The sequence below is a fragment of the Hyaena hyaena genome, unplaced genomic scaffold (genome assembly GCF_003009895.1).
Source record: "Hyaena hyaena isolate Hyena2069 unplaced genomic scaffold, ASM300989v1 scaffold_137, whole genome shotgun sequence".
Taxonomy (NCBI): domain Eukaryota; kingdom Metazoa; phylum Chordata; class Mammalia; order Carnivora; family Hyaenidae; genus Hyaena; species Hyaena hyaena.
Genome location: NW_024080769.1, coordinates 651,692 through 674,465, shown reverse-complemented (window position 1 = coordinate 674,465; position 22,774 = coordinate 651,692). Strand labels below are relative to the sequence as shown.

The 22,774-nt window shown below is 38.6% G+C and overlaps 1 protein-coding gene across 3 annotated transcripts in view; it reads left to right on the top strand.

The window, feature by feature from the left end:
- The window catches only part of SCAPER (S-phase cyclin A associated protein in the ER), a 514,984-nt gene that overhangs the window by 373,801 nt on the left and 118,409 nt on the right, over nt 1-22,774 (top strand). For all 3 annotated transcript variants that reach the window (XM_039238174.1, XM_039238172.1, XM_039238173.1), the window contains one exon: nt 18,944-19,067. In XM_039238174.1, the coding sequence (XP_039094105.1) occupies nt 18,944-19,067 (124 nt within the window). The remainder of the gene's footprint in view (nt 1-18,943; nt 19,068-22,774) is intronic.

Sequence of the window (22,774 nt, the reverse complement as noted above, 5' to 3'; positions counted from 1 at the left end):
TTAGTCATATCAAAAAAAATTACATTGCTATTTTGCTCCCTTATGGTATATACATCTATGTATAATAAATCGGTCTTTCTCAGGTAAAACAGTAGTCACTGAATATAATAATAAAAGTAAATAAGTTTAGAATGATGTGAGGTGGAGCTTTGCTTCCTAGGAAGATCATTTACAAGATATCACAAATTTATTCTCCAAAGTAAAATAAAATAAAACTTGTGATTTTGTGCAGTGTATTCAGTTGGCAGTATTGCCTGTACTTGATCCTATGCGTTGGTAAGGAGACAGACCTTACTTAACATTACTGGGTGCATGCTTGGTGCTGGCCACAGTGCTAGGGGCTTTGCGTGCCTCCCTGTTTACTCCTCACAGCCACTAGCAGCCTCGTCTGTGGCCCGCTACCAGAATGAGGGCTGGCTGCCGTCGTGTGTGGAACATGACTGCATCCTGAGGGAGCCATGGTATCCCTTTTGAAAGCATGTTTATTCATCCCAAATGGCAACAAGACTGTTCAGAATTGCTTTCCCGTCATTAGTGAGGTTTTGTCTCTAAAGGCTTCTGTTCCCTTTTCTTGGTCTCATGATACAGAGTAGAGACTGGGGGAGTTCATCTGATAGTGGAAAAGAGATATCCCTTTGTGTTCCAGAAGCAAGTAAGTGATCTAGGACTTCTAGGACTTTCAATCCTAATAACCAGGGGGAAAAACTGTTTTCCAGGGAGTCACTTCTTGGGATCAGTTGTATGCATGTGTGGACACAGGAATGGGACTGCCACAGCTAGAAACCATTCCAAATAGACCCTGTCCATATAGAACTTAGAATCATAGAAAATGAGGTGGATTAAACTCTGAGTGTCATTAGCAGTAGCCTGCTGTATTACCTTGGTGGGACATGCACTCTGGTGTAGACACAAACACATTCAGAAAAGGAGTGTTTTGCTACATATCCAGTGTCTGCAAACTTAGTTTCCTGAGATACTTGGCCTCATGTGCTCCAAAGCTTACTTCTTTTTCTGGTCTCTTGACTCACTTGTCTGTTCTTTTTGGGGCTCATTTCCTTTGCCTTTTTGTTTTGTTTTGGGTTTTTTTTGTTAAATTTGTTAAATCTTTGCCTTTCTCTTCAATTTGAAACACAAGCCATGCTCTGTTAATTCAGCTTTTGTTTGCCATGAGTTCCTCCCCTATTATACTTTCATCTCTCTTCTTGGTTTGTGATACTCGCTTCATATCTGTTTTCAGTGTTTTTCTGGGCGTTATGAATACTACCTGTCCTAAGCATTGCACCCATGTCTCTACTTAGCAGCTCTGTTTATGCCATGTAATGCTCTCTCAGTGGCCATACGTGATTCAACCAAGGGTGAATATTTGACTGGAGCAGCCAATCTATAGACTAGCCAACAACATCAGACTTAAAACTCACCCCGAAAAGTTAAACTGAGCCAGTCAACTATCCCTCTCAGGAATTTGCAGTTGGAAAGTTGTACAGCTCTAGCTGATTTTTTTCTAGTGTATTTGAATTTGAAAAAATCATGTAGAGTAACTTCTGGGATGGCTATTACAGGGCTCTGTTCACTCCAGGTTTAGCAGGGCTAACAAAGGCCATTTGGGAAAAAAGGAGGAGAACAGGACTGTTTGAGGAGAGAGAAGGGAGATGGAAATGAGAGCGGGTCCAGTCTACAGAGCTGCCATTGTTCCTGCCCTCCTGAGGTCTCATAGTTCATTTTCTCCTGGATTCATGGGAAGTTCCCAATAACCTTCAATAAATGCCTCTTTTTACTTGAAATATTTCGGTAAATTTCTGTCTCTTCAAACTGAAAGAGACTGATACTTTTAAATAAAAATACTAATGATTTCTTAAATTCTAGATTGGATTGAAAATACTTGACTGTGTTATAGAGCCTTCCTTGTGACCTCTTTTGTTTTTATAAATTCTTTCCTATCAAGAAAGAATGAATGAATGCCCACAGGTTAAAGTAGAAATAGAGAGAAAGCACGCTCTACAGGTTCTCTAGGGTATAGTTCTTTGTGAACATTAAATGTTTCTGCAAGCTGGGACTGGCTGAACTTTCCTTCTCTCTGCTAACCCCAGTTTGGAGAACCTGTATAGAAAAAAATGTAGATTAAACTTGCTGTCTCTGGTTGCTAAGGCAAACATACTTAAGTATGCAGAGCTTATCTTCAGAATTGAAAATCAGAAAATGTATTATATATTATTCTTTAAGAATAGGGGCACCTGGGTGGTTCAGTCAGTTAAACATCAGACTTTGGCTCAGATCATGATCGCATAGTTCGTGGGTTCGAGCCCCATGTCAGGCCCTGTGCCAACAGCTCAGAGTCTGGAGCCTGCTTTGGATTCTATGTCTCCCTCTCTCTCTCTCTGCCCTTCCCCTACTCCCACTCTGTCTCTCTGCCTCTCTCTCAAAAATAAACATTAAAGAACAAATAACAGTACTATTCATGTTTTTTATAGCTCTCAAGTGTTAATTTTCTTGGTGGCCCTCGGGTCCCAGATTGGTTACCTAGTCATTAACTTTATAATTGGGAATTAGTTTGAATCCCAGTAACATTGTCAAACAATGTTTACAAACAACTGAAAAGTGTATTTCTTTAGACCCTGCTCTCTCACACTTGATCATAATGGGCCATAGTCCAACTTTTTGATAAAAATAAGTTTGATCGTGAGAAACTCAATCATTTCACAAGTTATTTTCAGAAATTAGAAACCAGTTGCCTATTTTGACTCTGAGGCTATGACGTTTAGACTGCAAGATCAATTGTCCCTCCTCCTCAAATCCTGGCAGCATGACACAGCTTGGAACAGTAATCATGCACTACAAGATAAAGCTTGATTATATTTTTAAGAACTGAATAATATGCCTTTAACAGCACAGTTTCAGTCACTAAGAGAAAGAGCATTTGTAAAAGACAAATTGTCCTCTGTTAAGTCATTTTATAGTACTTAACAGAAGGAAGAAAACTCTTTTGGGGACTGCAGTCTTGTTATTCTCAGGGAAACCAAGCAATATCTCCATATTATTAAACATTTATCCCAGACTGTGGCTTACTTAAATACCTGATGCAAGCTTCAGAGCGTTACATCGTCTCTTATTCCTCTCTCTCTCTCTCTCTTTCTCTCTCTCTTTTTCTCTCTCTCTCTTTCTCTCTCTCCCTCTCCCCCCCCCCACCACCCCATTAAGAAATGCAACACTTCATTCTAGAGGGGGTTGTTGTTTTACCAANATAGAACAGAGACATGTCACAACTTCAGGAAGTATGACAAGAATGAATAACTGCCAAGATTGCCTTTTCATAGGGATTATCCCCCCTCCCCAGCAACCCATTAAGAAATGCAACACTTCATTCTAGAGGGGGTTGTTGTTTTACCAAAATTGCATTGGTAGATGTTTGATTCATGTTTTCTAATACAATTAGCAGTTCTGAAACTTTATTCATAGTCCAGTCCACATTAAGGCATTTGCTTTCTATGTAGAAACCTCTCAAGTAATAATTTGTCAAATACTTTTGGTTACCTATCTACTTAAGAAAATCTTTAACTGGACTATCATTGTTAAATCATTCCGAGGACATTACTCACATCTTACCTGAGGCTCTCACTGGCTTGCCATTTTCTTTTCACTATTACCTTCTCCTGGGAATTATTTTCATCAAGCCTAGCTATTGACTCAAAGATCAGGTTAATTGCCTTATTGAAAATCCAAGTGCATATAAATAGTTCTTCACATTGACATTGAGTTAAGGTAAATAGAAATCTCTCACCTTTTCAAATTGATGGATTCTAACAAAGATGGTTATAAAGTTAATATCTATTAAGTGAATCTAATTTTCTTATTAATTTCCTTCATAACATCAACAATGAATTTCTATGGGCAAAGTTTCAATGCATTAAATAATGGATGGAGAGCATGTAGCCAAGACATTTGGTGTTCTAGACAGTGTAACACAGCAGTCATATTGAAAACATACTTCAGCACTTTCAGAACCATGAATAATGTAGCACTTTCCTAACTTTGTAACTCTCTTTTCTCATCACCTTCTGGGACTTGAATTCTTGAAAACTACCTACAGAGGATGAAGATTATATCATATTTTACAAGTACATACCACAGTCTAACACATAATGTATGTTAGGCTAAAATTTACTTCTGTAAACATACTCACTTTTCCAGTTGGCTACCTCTGGAGCTCAAGCCAGAAATATCTGTATTTAGAATTAGAGAAAAGGGAATATAATGCACTAATGGATTAAACTTAACTGGGATTCTGTGTCGGAGCATTAGGGTTCAAATGCCAGCTTTGCCAGTATTTGATGTGAGACCTGTCTCATAAGACCGTATTGGCTATAGTATTTTACAGCTGGAAAATAGGGGAAGGATTCCTGTTTCACAGGGTTGTTGTAAAGATGAAATGTACAATATGTATAAAGGGGCTTTGTGAATTGTCATTCTCTAGCATGGGATGCCAATGGCATTTAGGGCAGAATGCAGGATTGTCCTGCACACTGCAAGGTGTGTGACATCCTTTGACCCATTAAATAACATTAAACAACCATTGGATACCTGTCTTCCCATTGTTTTGACAACCAAATCTGTCATTACACATTTCTACCTTTTACCTACAGGATTAATACAGTCCTGATTGTGAACTACGTGCTGGGCAATTGAGTTGTGGAAATAAATAGAACATTGTCCATATCCTCAGGAAGCTCACTTGTTAAGGGGTGAGCTAATCAGGGAAAGATGTAATTTAGTACAGTGGGCTAAGTAAAACTATAGAAGTATGCACCAAGTACAGAAATAGCACAGAGGGTGGAGCAGTTAACTGCCAGAGGAGGACACAGAGTCTCGCCTGAAGGTTATAACATCCAAACTGGGTTTTAAAAGAAAAGATTCAGAGTTTGCCAAATCAACAAATCCTCCCCAGTTAGCAGGGAGCACAGAATGTGCAGGATCATGGAGGCCTGAAATAATAGGGTGTTCTTAGGGAACTGTACACGTTAGAACAATAAAAGAGATATTTAGGTATGAATGAATTGGGCAAATGACCGTTCAGGGAAAAGTAAAAGAGGGCAGAAGGAGTCCTATCAGTTTTTTTCACTCGTCTATTATTGTTGCCACTATCTTAATTTAAGCCCTATTGCCCATACTGTTATTACCAAACACAAAGAGGAATTCAGTCATTTAACACACTTTATTGCCATGGACCTGGCGCTTTGTTTATCATGGTGGGTAGAAGATATGCGAGAGAACCTTTGCGAAGGAGTGCTCTAACCCCTGCAAGGCACTTGGCATCTTCAGAAGTACAAGAGCAAAAAATGGGAAAGATAAACAAAAACCACTTATAACTGTTAATAAGACAAAATGTCCAGGGAATCTCTAGCAATGAAGTTGAAAAAAGAAATAGAACATTTCATTATTACCTTAAATACCCTTTTCAGAACTTAAATCAGGTGGCACATAGGAGTAAATTTATCATTGTATTTACTCCCATTATTACCTGTTCTACATGTTATGGAGTTAGAAACCATGTGCCACTTCATGTGCCACTGTGTCATAGCCCTCAGTAAATGTTAATAAAATGGTACTTGCCAGTGTGGGTGAAATCTGAAATACAGCCCACTGTTTGTAACAATTCCTCTTTTCTAAGCAGGATTGTTTGAATATAATTCTAAATATCTGTTTTTAGATCCAGGCTTACTAAAAGTGCATAACTTTCCCTGAGACAATAAAAGCAAAAAATTATTTTGCAAGCCAATCAGCCATAGTGATTGGTAAATAGTCTTCTCCATTTGACATATTAAGGTATTTTGTTTGTGTCTCAAAAGGCTGCACAGAGATGGTTACAGTTGACAGCTGTTGTACCACTAATAAGATTAAAGTAAAGAAATTAGTTTTGTCGACTTTAATCTGCTGTTTAACACTGCAAACCACCTGGGGTCTTCTCCAGGGTCTGCATGTTTAATTGTGAATTTGAAATTACATAACCAGATCCTACTTACAAACGTATCTAAAGATTCACTAATGGTAACTGTCTTGTTACTAGACCAGTCAGAGTCTAGCACTAGACTTTTTAATGTTTTAATTTGGCAGTCACCCTGCATTTTTAAATGTATTATCCTAATCTTTGAAACATAACACCTTCTCAGTGGGAGGTTAATATTCGGAAATGAAGAAAGTTTCATTAGGTTGGTGCTTAAGACATGGATGATTTTTCCATTAGTTTGGTGCTTAAGACATGGATGATTTTTCTATCTAAGATTAGAATGATCTCTGTGGAATAATTAAATTGCCAATTCTAATTGTACCAAATTGACCAATTAAAAAAAAAAAAACCCTGAGATCATACATCTAGTTGAAGATTTCTTACTCCTTTCTTTGCGCACCATGATTATTAGGAAAATAGTTTACTTTAAAAGTTAATTTTTGTGTTATTAAAATGTTAGGTTGTAGAGGAGTGCCTGGGTGGCTCAGTTGGTTAAGCATCCAATTTCAGCTTAGGTCATGATCTCACGGTTCGTGGATTTGAGCCCCGCATGGGGCTCTGTGCTGACATCTCAGAGCCTGGAGCCTGCTTCAGATTGTGTCTCCCTCTCTCTCTGCCCCTCCCTCACTCATGCTCTGTCTCTTTCTGTCTCTCAAAAATAAACAAACATTTTTAAAAAGTTATGTTGTAGAATGTGATATGCAATGCAATTATCCTTTGTGATTATTACATTAAGTTTTAATACAACTGGAAGCATAGGGAACATATAATTTATATACCCACAGTGAAGGTCATTTGATCAGGCAGTATTATTAGCATTCCTTGAAGACCCCCCCATCTTGATCTGAGATTTATTGTTCCTGAATGGCTCCCCCACTTGCCCCGCTCACCCCAAGTGTTCTGACATGAGACAAATGAATCAGGAACAAGAAAGGCTGTGTGAGTTTAGACTGGTCTTCACAGTGCCATTGGAAAAAAATTTCCCTTCACCCACAGCTCATGCTGATCCAAATGTCCCATTATCTGCTGCAAAAAAAAAAAAAAAAAAAGCCTTCCCAAATTTTAACACAAGTTCACCTTTTCTGTGGTCACAAAAATGTCAGAACAGAATAATCCATGGGTACATTGGGCATCATAGTCGGAAGTAGAGTTCAGTTTGCCTCCCTGCTGCCTCCAGGATCAGCACCTTGAAGAAGCTGGTGGGCATTGCTCCATGGTTCTTGCTGATTACCCAGTACTACTTCACATAGGGCTTTCTGTCAGCCTCCATCCTGCAGGCAAACCGGTACACATGACCTTTCAGGGCTCCCAGGGAGTCTGGCCAGACCCAAGGCCATCACCTTCAGGAAGGCTTCCCTGACTTGACCTCCAACTTGTGTCAATCTACAGGACTGCCTCTCGGCATGAAACTTCTGTGCTTTTCATGGCTTCCCTAGGAGGCTGGAAGCTCCCTACAGGGTAGAGACTGGCTTTTACCCTGTTTTCCCCATGCCCATCACAGGATCAGGCAGAATGGGTGGTGGCACTAAATACCACTGAAAGGAAAAAACATTAGGAAGGAGAGTATGTTAGGAAATGACTGTAGTGTAGCCAATAATCTGATAGTATAGCTAATACAACCTCATTGGAGGTGAGTACGGCATATGCCAAAATATGTTTTAACTGTCTTTAATATTAGTGGTGGTACTATTAATTTTGTTTTTCTGAAACTGTTGTGTGTTGTAGTATAAAGCAAGTGAGTAATTATCAGTATTCTAATTCTGCCATCTTTGGTGCCTTTGAGGGCCAGGATTCTCAGTGTCAAAGAAAGAATAGAGAGCTATTGTATAGAAGAGTTTTTAAGGGGAAAAAAAATCCCTTAGTCCTGAATTTGAATCTGAAATATCATTATGCATTCATAAGGTATTTTATCTTTAAGTAGATGGCATGGTTCCTACCTCTACTCATTCTAATGAGTGTTTAAAAAATAGAATAGTGGAAAATGTGGTTAATTAGAGTGTTAATAGATTCCACAGCTGTATATTCTTGTATATTCTGCTTGAAGCAAGGAAAGCGGTTGTCCCTTCATCAGACATATCTGTGCTCAGCCAACTCAGTCCTGCACACATCCTCCAAAGAGGATGAATCGGGCCAGGATCTTGCCCAGAAGTAATTTAGAGTAGCCCTATAACAGAATAGCGTGCTCAGTGGTTCAGCGGGAGTCTCAGTTTTCAGCCTCAAGAATTGGCACCGGCAGCTCAGATGGCCATAGCTGTAGGGCCAGGCCTAGGTCGCAGGCTTCATCCTGGGGGCGGCCACTCACTGCTGGGTCCACTTAGGCTATTCAAATTCTAACTGCAACTGGATCTCCGTAGTTTTAGATAACTCTTTTTTTTTTTTATGTTTATTCATTTATTTTGAGAGAGAGAGCACATGTGGATGCTAGCAGGAAGAGGGGCAGAGAGAGAGAAGAGATAGCGCTGCAAGCGCAGAGCCCAATGCAGGGCTCAGTCCCACAAACTGGGAGGTCGTGACCTGAGCTGAAACCAAGAGTCAGACACTTAACCGTCTAAGTCACCCAGGCGCCCCTCAGAAAATCCTTTTTATCTGAAGAAATTATTTAGAAATAAAGAAATTGGAGGTTTATAAATACAAAGCACAATTTGAGAATGACAGTTTTTATAAACTGTATACTATTTGTTAAATGCTTAATGCAAAACAAATATATTTTGTAAAATATATTCTGAGGCTCTAGTTTTCACATTCTTTTCTCCCTTCTCTAAGGAACTGGTATTAATTACTCCAGTTCTGTGTGTTCCGATTCAGTCTCAATAATCTTTGCTAAAACAAATTCTTTATCATTTGCTAACCATCCTCTGTGTTCTCCACACTTATCCACATCAGGCCAACCCTTTTCTTACATGAAGGTTGACAAAACTTCTGAGTTTCTCTTTGCAGCTCTGTGATGCAACTCTGGTACTTTCTGTGCCTATTTGGCACAGAATTTTTGTTCTGCAGGAGCATGGAACTATAGGAGAATATAACTATGTATCGTTTATTAAATGCTAATACCAACCAAAGGAATTCGGGAAGTTATGTATACTGGGGCTGTTGTTTTAAAATGCCCATGGCAGTTGTTTTTAAATGTCTGCCATCTTCACACAGGTGTAAGACAGTGGATTTTGGTGAACAGTATTTTGTGAAAAGTCTTAACTACTGCTAATTGCAAAAGGATATAAAGTAAACTGCATACTTCCTAAGTTATATTATCACACCCTCTTAGGCTACAACCACCTGGGGCTTTTCTATTTATTTCATAAAGTATAGGTACTAATCTTAATGTCTGAATTGTACTAGTGTTTTATTACTGTCCTTTTCATATGTAAATAGGTTTCTGTACTTATTGCCAAAATATCCAGTTTTGTGATGCCTTGTCTGTCCTCTGCTTTTCAGAGGCAACATTTGCAGTGAGAAGACTTATTGACACAAGATTCACTCATGTAGTCATGATCTTTGGGGGCACAAAGCCTTTACCTAAGCCAGCCACAGTGTACTTTTGACAGAATGGACAGTAAGATTTTAATGTCTTCTCAGAAGATACTTTTAAAATCTGGGGCCTTCTGTTTGATGTTAGAAAGTACTTCTGGTCATGTGAGTTTTAAATGACAGGGAAAGCCTCCAGGCAGACCACCCAGGCTGGGTTCAAAGAAGTGATCTTTCTAAGACAGGTGCTTTTCAAATAGAGGTTGTCTTTCAAACAAGTTTTACTGAGTGGACAAGTTTTTCCTGACCCTGAGATTTTTGGTCTTCCCCCTCCCCCCCCCCCCCCCGCCCCTGCCTTTTTTTCTCATCGGAAAGTAGTTTCTTTGTGGCAGTTTCTTAGGGGAGTTTTGTGAGCATAAGATTATATAGATGCACATTCCACACTTTACCAGTAAATGCTTTTTCTTAAAATCAGAGAGCATTAGGACAAAGTCTTATACTTTGTGTTGTTATGGGTATGTTTATTGATGCCTTATGATATTCCATAAGTGATCTGAGACAAGTTATAGGAATTTGATTGAATGAAACAGAAAAATAGAAATTAAAACTTAAGGTTATAGGGACACCTGGGTGGCTCAGTCGATTGGGCGTCCAACTTTGGCTCAGGTTCATGGGTTCAAGCCCTGCATCAGGCTCTGTGCTGACAGCTCAGAGGCTGGAGCCTCCTTCGGATTCTCTCTCTCTCTCTCTGCCCCTCCATCCCCTATCTCTCTCTCTCAAAAATGAATCAACATTAAAAAAATTTTTTTAATTAAGGTTATAAAAATTATATATCAAAACAAAAGGGAAAAATAGGATACAATTATAAAGCTATAGGGTTCTACATGTCATTCTAAATATAATCCAGTTTTTAGTAAAAACATGGAGAAACTCTTTCTAAATAAATTGGTTTTTTAAAACTCAGATTTTTTTCTGGAGGGCAATTTGAATTTGGCAGTGTCTACCAAAAATCTTAAAAATGTTTGTATCTTTTTACCCAAATTATCATTACTGGAAATCTATTGCAAAGAACCACAATGATATTTTCAATACAGCTGTTATGAGCATGAGTTGTGCCACTCAGCACATCGTATGTTTGCTAAGTCCCCACGCATATAAAGTGGCCCTACCCCTATAGAACCTGTGAATTGCTTCCCAGTTTTCATTGTGTCTAGGTTATAGGCATGAGACCTAAGCTTTACAACCCAGTATACCCATTCCAGATGTCCACTCTGAAGCTGATGAAGAAGCAGGGAAATTCCAAATTCTGTTCTTTTGACAGTTGGAAACAGCTACATCTAGCGTCCAAAGTCACTGTGTAAGTTCAGGCTGTGCCATGTGGTTTTTTCATCAGATCATTTTGGTGGTGTATGATTTGGGTATTGGTCCTGGCAGTGTAACTTCTATGCCTGTGTTTCCTAAATCCTATCATATACCCAATAGCCTATCGGTTAATTTCTTTCTGTTTAAGTCAACCAGAGCTTTCTTCTTGTGGCTTGTAAGTAAAAGTTCTGCCTGTTAAAACAGTATTGTTTATAACATCAAAAATTAAACACAAAAATGGTAGGGAGTAGTTGAAATAAATGTTATATCCATAGTATACCACTTTTCATCCTTTTAAAATCATGCAGTATTTCTCAGTGTAAGTATTTTAATCAGAAAATGAATTTAAAATAAGACATGCTTACAGAATTGTTGGAAACTATTGTAGACCTCTGGATTGACTGCAAAACCATATTAGACTACATAAAATTGTTTAGTTTCAATACATAAAATAATACTGTGAAAATAACATGAGCAAAATGAAAGTCAGTAGATAAATTAGAAAAAGCATGGGCTTTTTTTTCCAGACTCCAAAATACCAAACATATCCACTGGGGGCACTGCTCCCTCTGAAGCCAATGCACACGTTGGGAAGGAAAGAACAATGTCACGCACAACTGCCTGTCACCCCAGGGAAACCGCAAAATGGGTACAGATCAGAGATTAGGAAATCAAATAACGTACCTTAATCCCACTGGTTCTTGATACCCAGAGGCTAGACGATGCAACCTGCAATGCTGCTGCAGGAAAGCCTCACATTTCCAAGTCTTGCTCAATTGCAACAAGAGCCAAGAGCTACAGCAAGATAACCTCGACTCAGTTAAGCCTCCAAAGCTTGTGTGGTAATGGCTGTGTAGGGAGAAAAAAACTCTTTGGTATCTATAGATTATGTCTAGAAGGATATGTAAACTAGTAACCATGGTGATTTCTAAGGTGGGAACCGGAGTGGCTGAGGGATGTAAGTAAGAGGGCAGTGATTTTTACCTCTTATCCTTTTAGTGCATGTTGTACTGTGGTTGTCATTCCTAGTCGGAAAGTTACCATGGTTAATTTTAATTTATCAAAGCTCAGTAGTGTTTACTGTACCCCATGGAAACACACCCTAAGGTCTCTGAAGAACCGCTCAGGGCTCTAAAAGGAGGGAACATAGTAGGGTCCCTGGGTTCCCCACTTCTGCTTCAGTCAGAACAACTGGTTTTATCAGTTCTGTGGTTTAAGCATCTGAATAAGATTGTGTAAGTTTTTGAGGCGCCTGGGTGGCTCAGGCGGTCAAGCATCCGACTTTAGCTCAGGTCAGATCTCACGGTTCGTGGATTCAAGCCCCACATGGGGCTCTGTGCTGACAGCTCAGAGCCTAAAGCCTGTTTCAGATTCTGTGTCTCCCTCTCTCTCTGCCCCTCCCCTACTCATGCTCTGTCTCTCTCTGTCTCAAAAATAAATAAACTATAAAAAATTTTTAAAAAAAGATTGTTTAAGCTTTTAATCTTCTGAGTAAGAAAGCATTCTGCTGCTTTTTTAAAAAACTGAAGACTGTTATTACAGGAGAATATTAAATGTCATTGAGAATATTCATTATGTATTTGTTAAATAGATATACATTTATAAGAATTGGAAAAAGGGGGCCGCCTCAGTTGCTCAGTCTGTTGAGCATTCAGCTCTTGATTTCAGTTCAGGTCATGATCTCACTGTTTGTAGATTTGAGCCCCACATCAGACTCTGTGCTGACAGTGCAGAGCCTGCTTGGGATTCTCTCTCTCCCCCCTTTTCTCTCTCTGCCCCTCCCCCACTCATGCTGGCTCCCCTTTCAAAAATAAATAAATAAACTTTAAAAAAAAAAGAATAGAAAAAAAGACCACTGGTACAAATACCAAATTATTGCTTGAGAGCATTTTACTATTGCTTCATCCTTGTCTCTCTCAAATTTATTATAATTATTTTAAAAATTATTTTTATAGGGAGTGCCTGACTGGCTCAGTTAGTAGAACATGTGAGTCTTGATATCAGGGCTGTGAGTTTAAGCCCCACACTGGGTGTGGAGCCTATCTTAATAAAATAAATAAAAATTATTTTTTTCAAAATGCTTGTATGATTTAATTTTTTAATACAATTTATTGTCAAATTGGCTTACATACAACACCCAGTGCTCATCCCATTAAGTGCCCTCCTCAATGCCCATCATCCATTTTCCCCTCTCCTCTACCCGCCACCCTGTCCACCCTCAGTTTGTTCTCTATATTTAAGAGTCTCTTGTGGTTTGCCTCCCTCTCTCTCTGTTTGTAATTATTTTACCCCTTTGTTTCCCCATGGCCTTCTGTTAAGTTTCTCAAGATCTACATATGAGTGAAAACATATATCTGTCCTTCTCTGACTGACTTATTTCACTCAGCATAATACCTTCCTGTTACACCCATGTTGTACAAATGGCATGATTTCATTCTTTCTCATTGCCAAGTAGTATTCCATTGTATATAAAAGCCACATCATCTTTATCCATTTGTCAGTTGCTGGACATTTAGACTATCTGTAATTTGCCTCTTGTTGAAAGTGCTACTAATAAACATTGGGGTACATGTGCCCCTATGTACAGGATACACTTCTGTATCCCTTGGGTAAATTCCTAGTAGTGCTATTGCTCGGTCATAGGGTAGTTCTATTTTTAATTTTTTGAGGAACCTCCACACTGATTTCCAGAGCAGCTGTACCAGTTTGCATTCCCACCAACAGTGCAAAAGGGTTTCCATTTCTCCACATCCTCACCAGCATATGTAGTTCCCTAAGTTGTTCATTTTAGCCACTCTGACCAGCGTGAGGTGGTATCTCAGTGTGGCTCTGATTTATATTTCCCTGATGAGTGAGATTGAGCATCTTTTCATGTTTCTATTGGCCATCTGGATGTCTTCTTTGGAAAAGTGTCTATTCATGTCTTCTGCCCATTTCTTCACTGGATTATTTGGTTTTTTGGGTGTTGAGTTTGATAAGTTCTTTATAGATTTTGGATACTAACCCTTTATCCAGTATGTCATTTGCAAATATCTTTTCCCATTCTGTCCATTGCCTTTTAGTTTTGTTAATTGTTTCCTTTGCAGTGCAGAAGCTTTTAATCTTGATGAGGTCCCAATAGTTCATTTTTGCTTTTAGTTCCCTTGCCTTTGTAGATGTGTCAAGCAAGAAATTGCTGCAGCTGAGGTCAAAGAGGTTGTTACCTGCTTTCTTCTCTTCACATTTAGGTCTTTCATCCATTTTGAGTTTATTTTTGTGTATGGTGTAAGAAAGTGGTCTAGTTTCATTCTTCTACATGTTGCTTTCTAGTTCTCTCAGCACCATTTGCTAAAGAGACTATCTTTTTTCCATTGGATACTCTTTCCTGCTTTGTCAAAGATTAGTTGGCCATACATTTGTGGGTGCAATTCTGGGTTCTCTATTCTATTCCATTGGTCTATGTGTTTATTTTTGTGCCAGTACCACACTATTTTGATGATTACAGCTTTGTAGTAGAGGCTAAAGTCTGGGTCACAAAACAGCCCTCAATAAAATATAAAAGAACTGAGATCATACCATGCACACTTTCAGATCACAATGCTATGAAACTTGAAATCAACCACAGGAAGAAGTTTGGAAAACCTTGAAATGCATGAAGGTTAAAGAACATCTTACTAAAGAACGAATGGATCAACCAGGCAACTGAAGAAGAAATTAAAAAATATATGGAAACAAATGAAAATGAAAACACAATAATCCAAACCCTTTGGGATGCAGCAAAGATAGTACTAAGAGGAATATACATTGCAATCCAGGTCTATGTCAAGAAACAAGAAAAATCCCAAATACAAAATCTAACAGCACACCTAAAGGACCTGGAGGCAGAACAACAAAGAAACCCCAAACCCAGGAGAAGAACGAAATAATAAAGATTAGAGCAGAAATAAACAATATAGAATCCAAAGAAAACCAGTCGAACAGATCTGGTGAAACGAAAAGTTGGTTATTTGAAAAATAAACAAAGTTGATAAACCCCTAGGCAGGCTTCTCAAAAAGAGAGAGGACCCAATAGGTAAAATCACGAATGAAAATTGATTGATCATAACCAGTCCCTCAGAAATATAAGCAGTTATCAGAGAATACTATGAAAAAGTATATGCCAACACATTGGACAACCTGAAAGAAATGGACAAATTCCTAAACATCCACACATTACTAAAATTCAAATGGGAAGAAATAGAAAATTTGAACAGACCCATAACTAGTGAAGAAATTGTATCAGTTATCAAAAATCTTCCAACAAATAAGAGTCTTAGACCAGATGGGTTCCATGGGGAATTCTACCAGACATTTAAAGCAGAGTTAATACCTACTCTTCTCAAGCTGTTCCAAAAAATAGAAATGGAAGGAAAACTTCTGGACTCATTCTATGAAGTCAGCATTACCTTGATTTCCAAACCAGACAGAGACCCCACTAAAAGGGAGAATTACAGGCCAATATCCCTGATGAAACTGGATACAGAAATTCTCAACAAGATACTAGCAAATTGAATTCAACAGCATATAACAAGAATTATTCACCATGATCAAGTGGAATTCATTCCTAAACTACAAGTCTGGTTCAATATTCACAGATCAATCAATGTGATACATCACATTAATAAAAGAAAGGATAAGAACCTATAATCCTGTCAACAGATGCAGAGAAAGCATTTGACAAAATACATCATCCTTTCTTAATAAAAACCCTCAAGAAAGTCGGGATAGAAGGAACTTATTTAAACATCATAAAAGCCATTTATGAAAAGCCCACACCTAATATCCTCAATGGGGAAAAGCTGAGAGCTTTCCCCCTGAGATCAGGAACAGGGATGTCCACTCTCACCACTGTTTAACATAGTGTTGGAAGTCCTAGCCTCAGCAATCAGACAACAAAATGAAATAAGAGGCATCAGAATTGGCAAAGAAGAAGTCAGACTTTCACTTTTTGCAGATGCCATGATACTCTACATGGAAAACCCAAAAGACTCCATCAGAAGACTGCTAGAAGTGATACCTAAATTCAGCAAAGTTGCAGGTACAAAGTCAATGTACAGAAATCGGTTGCATTTTTATACACCAATAATGAAGCAACAGAAGGAGAAATAAAGGAACTGATCTCATTTACTATTGCACCAAGAACCATAAAATACCTAGGAATAAACCTAATCAAAGGTACAAGATCTGCTTGCTGAAAACTATAGAAAACTTAACAAAGGAAATTGAAAAAGACACAAGAAAAGGAAAAACACTCCATGCTCATGGATTGGAAGAATAAATATTGTTACAATGTCAGTACTACCCAATCTACATATTCGATGCAATCCCAATCAAAATTGCACCAGCATTCTTCTCAAAGCTAGAACAAACAATCCTAAAATTTGTATGGAACCATAAAAGACCTTGAATCGCCAAAGGAGTATTGAAGAAGAAAACCAAAGCAGGAGGCATCACAATCCCAAATAAAAGTTATTTTTATAATTCTAACTACAAGTTATTTTTTAATTAAAAAGAAAAGCAGTATTTTGCAAAATCCAGATAGTTAATGATAAATGCTAATTTGCATTTGTGAAGGAATGCTAATTTGCATTTGTGAAGGACTTCCTAAATAGAGCCTGCAAACAAATGGGTTTCATATGGACCAACATTTTCTGTACAACCTCAGGGATTTAATGAGGGTAGAAAGAAATGAGCCTCCTCCTGGTGCCCTTCAGCCTGGAATCCTTTCAGGTTCATGCCAGTATACCATGATGACATTTGGGAAACAGTGTGCTTCATGATTCTGGAAATAATAGCTTTTATTTTCTTTAATTTTTTTTAAATGTTTTTTATTTATTTCAGAGATAGAGGGAGATAGAGAATCTGAAGCAGCCTCCAGGCTCTGAGCTAGCTATCAGCACAGAGCCCAACATGGGGCTCAAACCCACAGACCCTGTGATCATGACCTAAGCCGAAGTCAGACGCTTAACCAACTGAGCCACCCAGGCGCCTCAGGAAATAATACCTTTTATAGCATGCTTTGATTTGATTCAATTTATTAACACTTCATTTTTGCCTTATTCAAAACAAGAATAAGATTAATAACCCTAATAAAGTCTATCACTTATTTTTAACCTTGTGCCAAGCACTTTCCTAAGTACTTTACATCTATTATCTCATTTATCCTTCATGACACTCGTGTGGAGTCTAGGTATTATTATCCTGGTTTTATAGGTGAGAAAATGGATGCTAAGATGTACACATATTTTGAGGAAACTATAATTATAAAAAGCAAAGTCCAACTATATCAGATAATGGATAATTACAAGTGCAACAGGGGCTCTCTTCATAATTTCTTTCCCATATTAGAGACCTTTGCTGTTTTGTTCACCTAGCAGTGCCTGGAAGAACTCACAGGGTGGTTCTTTGACCTGTGGTTCTCAACTTGAGATGCACATCAGAATTGTCCCATAGTGATACAGAAATGCTGAGGCATAGGAGCACATGTACCCCAATGTTCATAGCAGCACTCTCCACAATAGCTAAAACATGGAAAGAGCCTAAGTGTCCATCAACAGATGAATGGATCAAGAAGATGTGGTTTATCTATACCATGGAATACTACATGGCAATGAGAAACAATGAAATCTGGCCATGTGTAGCAACATGGATGGACCTTGAGGGTGTTATGCTGAGCGAAATAAGTCAGGCAGAGAAGGACAAATACCATATGTTTGCACGTATAGGAGGATTAGGAGGAACTTGACGGAGGACCAAGGGGGAGAAGAAGGGCGGAAATGGTGGGGGAAAGGGAGAGAGGCAAACCATGAGAGACTCTTGAATGCTGACAAAAACTGAGGACTGATGGATGTGGGGGGAGGGGGGGATGGGCATGAAGGAGGGCACTTTGGGGATGAGCACTGAGTGTTATGTAAAAACTAATTTGACAATAAACTATTTGTAAAAAAAAAAAAAAAAAAAAAAAAAGAATTGTCCCATAGAGCTTTGGAAACATGCACATGTCTAGAACTTACCCAGCTAGCATCTCCAGGGGAGGAGCTCGGCAAGTATTTATTTTTAAAGATGTACAGGTGATTCCAGTGCTCAAACTATACAGCCCCTATTCTAGAGCAGTGCGGACTTGCAGGTACATCTGAATTACCAGCAGAATTGGTTACAGTATGCATGGCTAGAGTCTATCCCCAGAGTTTCTGTTTAGTAGGTCTGGGGTGGGGCCTGAGAATTTGCATTTCTAAGAAGTTCCCAGGTGATATTGATGCTTCTGGTCCTGTAGGATTTATTGTCCTACACAGTTGGTTGCAAGGGACTAAATCAAAACATTTATATGTAGGATTTAAACAGGAGGTTGTCAGTCAGGCCAGCATCCACATTGATCACTCGGGCAGTGCAGGTTTTAAACACAATCTTCAGAGCACCCAGAAGAGTACCCATTGAGTTTGTGGCTCCAAACGTTTCTTTGAACAGTGGCATATGAATCTGTTTTATTCCCTAAGAATACATTTCCTCTAATGTTAACTGATCCTAAGATCAGTTTGACCTTAGACTGCTGTGCTCTGGGTTCTCCTCTGCTGAGGCACTCTGGGCCCACGCAGGCCCCAAGCAGGCATGGTGCTCACTCCCCAGAACCCTGCCGCTCTTGTCTCAGAGGGAAAGCTGTAGTTTCTCCTTCTGTTTCTCCCTTCTTCCTTCATCTGCCTAGGACAAGGAGGTCTGGGAACAGGAGCTTTGACAGACCCTTTTTTTTTCTGGGCTTTATTCAAAAATGTCTAGGTCCCAAAATTCCTGGGTGATAGATATCTAATTTTAGATTATTAAGACATTATCAGATAAACTAGTAAATACATTTCCATTATCTGCTGTACAACTAAGAAATCAGTAAGAGGTAATTATTAGACATTAACAAACACAGCCTTTGGATAAAAAATTATAAGCTTTTATATCTAGCTGATGGGCCTTGTACCTGATATTTGGCTAGTTGTTTTTTTTTCCAGAGTGATTTCCATCCTGTGCCTGTTGTCTTTGTACCATTCATTTTATGTATTTTAAATTGTTTAGAGAAAAGCTGCTTAAGCTTTATAAATGGTGTTTCTCTCCTTCTATTAGGTCTCTCTGCAACGCAATCAATGTTTACAACCTCACCTGCAGTGACTGCTCAGAAAATTGCTCCGATGTTCTGTTTAGTAACAAGATTACCTTCTTAATGGACCTCCTGATACACCAGTTGACGGTATGTAATATTAGTGCTTTGAGTTAGAAGCTGTTAAGGTATGGGAAATATTCCCTGTGGAGAAAACGAAAAGAATTCAGCTTATTTACCCTCCAGATGAAAAAAAGTGAAGATGATCGAGAAAGTAGAGACTGCCCTCTTAATTTGAAAATCTCATATTGGATTCTCCTAAATTCCAGTATTTAATGGATAATATACTTGTAACACTTGCCAAGTTCACAAATTTACATGGTTGGACTGAGGCTTTAGAATCAGTTGGACTCAAAGCCAAACCTCTGAGCCCACAGGGATGAGTGCTGTAGAAGGGAAGAAAGCTTGGGAAAGCCTCAAAACCTCTCTTGCCAACTCAGTAAAGAGGGTCAGTTTAAAAAGGACTTTTTGATGGCCCTTGATACATATTTTTTGAAGCAAGAAACTCCTCTGTCAAAAGAGAGCAAACCTGTTATGCTTTTGAAATGGGAACAAGCCAATTGTTGTTCACAGATGTAGAAAGAGGTAGTAACTTCAGTATAATATCCAAAGGTTTAGGTCTGTCAACTGCAGCCTTCAGAATACAGCCCTGGGGCCAGAAGTTTCCTGGTGAAGTTTCTGAGTCCCTGAGGTATTGGCACAAAATCTCTCTCAAGCTGCAAGTTTACAACACAGGAGATTTACTTTTTAGAACTGATTTACTTTTTGCTCAGCACATAGTTCTAATACTTCTTCCTAAACTACATGCCTTTTGCTCTCTCCCCTCCTCCATCTGGTTAATTTCTGTACATTCTGTACATTCTTAACTGAAACATGATGGCACCTTCCTTATGAACTCCTCCCCAACCTGACTTTCCCAAAGTCCAGGTTAGGAATATTTTTTATGCTCCTAGGCATTACATCTTTCGTAGAACTGATCACATTGAACTGTAGTTAACTATTTACTTGTCCATTTCCCCATTAGCCATAGAATCAACAAGGATAAAAGGCAACTTCCGACCCTCCCCAGGATCCTAACACAGCGATGACCCTTAGTAGCTTTAGTATATCATTGATTAATATGTGAGAGAACAAATGAATCCCCACATCTCAAGCTAAGAATCAGAAAGGGAATGATGAGGTTTTTATAGGCAGGCATACTGACAATGAGAGGGAACAACAGTGAGAGAGAACGAAGGCACAGACCTAAAACTATTTACACAGTGCAGCAATGCTATTTATAGTGATGACTAAGGGTCATCACTTGAAGGGTAAAGTATATTTGGTATTATCTATAAAAGGAGGCATTAAAATATGGGTAAGACATTTTAGCACAAAATCCTACTCAAATAGTTGAAAGGCAGAGACAAGGAGAAAAGACTTAGCATTTGTTGCATGGCCTCATATACTAGACATTTTAATATATATTGCCTCGTTTAATTTTTTTAAACATAAAGTTAGTATTATTATCCCATTTTACCAGTATGGAAACTTGAGTCCCAGAGAGGTTGGCTTGCCCAAGACAACATAGATAGAAAGTCATGGAGCCAAGAGTCAAATCTAAGTCCCTCAAACCCAACTGAGAGACATTCCACACAATACCTAACTGCTACTTTTCAAAAGTGTCAATGTCATGAAAGACAAGGGAAGAGAGGAGAACTATCACAGATTGGAGGAGGCTACGGAGATCTGACAAGTAACTGAAATGTGGGATCCTAGACCAGAAAAAAGACTTTAGTGGAAAAACTGGGAAATTCAAATAAAGTCTGTAGAATAGTTAATTTGATTGACTCAATGTTAATTTCCTGCTTTCAATAATTATAGTATGATTTTGTAAGATGTTAACAATAGGGGATACAAGGTGAAGGGAACTATACTATTTTTGAAACATTTCTGTTAGTTTAAAATGACTTTAAAATAAGTAAAAAAAAAATTATAAAAGGGGGCACCTGGGTGGCTCAGTCAGTTGAGTGTCCGACTCTTGATCTCAGCTTGGGTATTAATCTCAGGATCATGAGTTTGGGCCCCTCACTGGGGTTCACACTGGGCATGGAGCCTACTTAAAACATGCTTCCCCACTGTTCCATGCTATATCATCTGGAACAATTTATTCTGTGGAACTTCTATGTTGGTAATTGAAGAAAAGACATTAATGTATTTGATCAGAGCAAAGAACATCAGAGATGGCCTTTGAAATGTAAAGGGATGAAAAAGAAGACTTATAGACAGGATCTTCCATCTTAGCTCTTAAGTCCTTACCGTTCAGTCCTTTCTCTTCTTATTGAGAAATATCATATGAGGTAGTTTATTATTCTCTCGCTTAATCAAGTGCCTACTATTTCCGAAGCACAGAATATAATCTCCACCATCCAGGAAATCCCAGGTTAGAAGTAGGAACAGATAGATAGATTGCATATAGTAAACAGTGTGATGACAGCATATACAGACTGCAGTGGGAGCACAGAAGAAGGTGTTTTGTCGCCAGGGACGTCACAAAGGAGGGACATTTGAGCTAGACCTTAGCTCCTCATTTACTAAGTGCCTACCATGTGCCAGGAGCTTGTAAGAAGATCAAGATCTTCTTCCTTGAATAATATACCCTTGCTTATGACGTCATGGTTTCTTGATACTCAGAAAAGCTTTTAATCTCCCAGCCAGTGGATTTTACCATGTTCCGTGTTTATTTTGCTCAGTTCAGGACCATAGTCCTGGGACATTTGTTTGCCAAATACATTTTATTCCTCCTTTCCTTACATATGGCACTTCCTGATTTTTACAGATCCTGTAGGCTCCTTATTCTCTAGCTTTTAATTCCAATACGGCTGTGACTGAGTTTGTGACAGTTGGCAGAAGACATTGTGTTTTCTAATTTGGGGAGACGGGATGGAGATGGTTAGGGATGGTGATTTTACATTTCTTGAAATCACTTGAATACTTTTCCGTTTTTCTTGATAACTGGTTTTGATATCCATGTAACTAAAATATGGACACTAACTTGCAGTACCCATTAAGTAATGGAGAGAAAATAGTCATTAACACATTTTCCAGAAGATTGAGAAAGAAGTATAAAAGAAGCTAATTAAGTGAAGTCTAGTGAGATATATAAGACACCTAATAGTGAGGCACTTCAGCCTTTTGGTTCTTGAGCAAACTGAGGTGGTTTAGAAGAAAAAAAAATTTGGTCTAGCTGCTTAAAATTTGTTTTAGCACTCTTATATTTTATTTGAATTATGTGCAAAGCACTGTACAGATGCCAGGGTACGGAGGAAAGTTGGACACAGTTCCTTCACTCTAGAAGCCCACAAAGAAGAACTTGACATAAATACTAAAGAAAAGCTATGAGAAGTTCTGTAATGTAATGAGAGCTACAGAGTAGCCTAAGCAACCTAGAAGAGTACCTGACGCATAAGAGGTACTCCTCAAATATCTGATGAGTGAATGAGTGAATTCTAACTTGGAAAATTAGAGGTTTTGGGAAGAAATTGGATTTCACTATGCCTTGAGGAAGGATGGAAATTCCTTTTTAGGTTAGGATTTAGCATAAGTGGCACGGTAAAGTATACCTTGCAATAGAGATTCTAAATAAGAGTTTTGGGATAAGCTCTTGGGGAGTTTATTTGGAGCCCTGTAAAAACAATACATTTAGATAAGCATGATTTAGAATGAAGGCTAGCATAAATGTACTATCTTCCAAGAAGCATGAGAGCTTTTAAATATGTTAAAGCAGATTACTACTGTCATTCTAGAAGCATGGTTAA